This window comes from Monoraphidium neglectum (genome assembly GCF_000611645.1).
Source record: "Monoraphidium neglectum strain SAG 48.87 unplaced genomic scaffold scaffold00235, whole genome shotgun sequence".
Classification (NCBI taxonomy): Eukaryota; Viridiplantae; Chlorophyta; class Chlorophyceae; order Sphaeropleales; family Selenastraceae; genus Monoraphidium; species Monoraphidium neglectum.
In genome coordinates, this window is record NW_014013393.1 from 1 (window position 1) to 656 (window position 656).

Sequence of the window (656 nt, forward strand, 5' to 3'; positions counted from 1 at the left end):
GGGTGGGGGTGAGGCATCCCAGGGGTGTATGCGGGAGGCGGGCGCTGAACGGGCTCCGGCTCGCAGAGCGTAACCAGCACACTTGGCAGGGTGCCGCAATTTGTCAGCGAGGGCATGCGAAGCGACGTAAGCTCACATCGTCATCAGTGGACAGACCCGCCAGAACAAGGTCTAGGAGGCTGCCCGCCCCGCCGCCGGCCGCGCCGACAGCCGCCCCTGCCTTTGCCGCCGCCTCGCCCGTGGCGCCGCCGGCGGGCGTCGGCGCAGACACCCGGCGCGGCATGGCCTCCAGCTGCGCGCGGTGGCTGTCGAGCACCGATTTCAAAATGTGCTGCGCCGAGATGATGGTGTCGTAGGTCCCGGTCTCCGGCCGCTTGTAGAAGAAGCCGCCAGACACCAGGGCGCGTGCATCTGGAACATACACAACAAGCTCGCCCCTGGCCCGGGCGCGCTCCACCAGCGCCGCGAGCGCGATGCTCTTGCCCGACCCGGCCGGCCCCCTGAGTAGCACCCGCACCGGCCGCAGCGTGCCGGACGCGCCGGAGCCAGCACCAGCGTCGGCGTCTGCGTCAGTGGAGGGCAGAGGGCCGGGGCGGTCCAGCACGTCTGCCAGCTGCTGTGTAGCTGCCCGCCACATCAGGTGCGGCGGAGCGCCC

The 656-nt window shown here is 71.2% G+C and overlaps 1 protein-coding gene across 1 annotated transcript in view; it reads right to left on the minus strand.

The window, feature by feature from the left end:
- Window positions 1-103: 103 nt before the first annotated feature.
- Window positions 104-656, minus strand: part of MNEG_2153 (hypothetical protein) — a gene marked incomplete at both ends in the record, with an annotated part of 1,591 nt that continues 1,038 nt past the window's right edge. Inside the window, one exon of the mRNA XM_014049364.1 lies at window positions 104-500. Coding sequence (XP_013904818.1) covers window positions 104-500 — 397 coding nt within the window. The remainder of the gene's footprint in view (window positions 501-656) is intronic.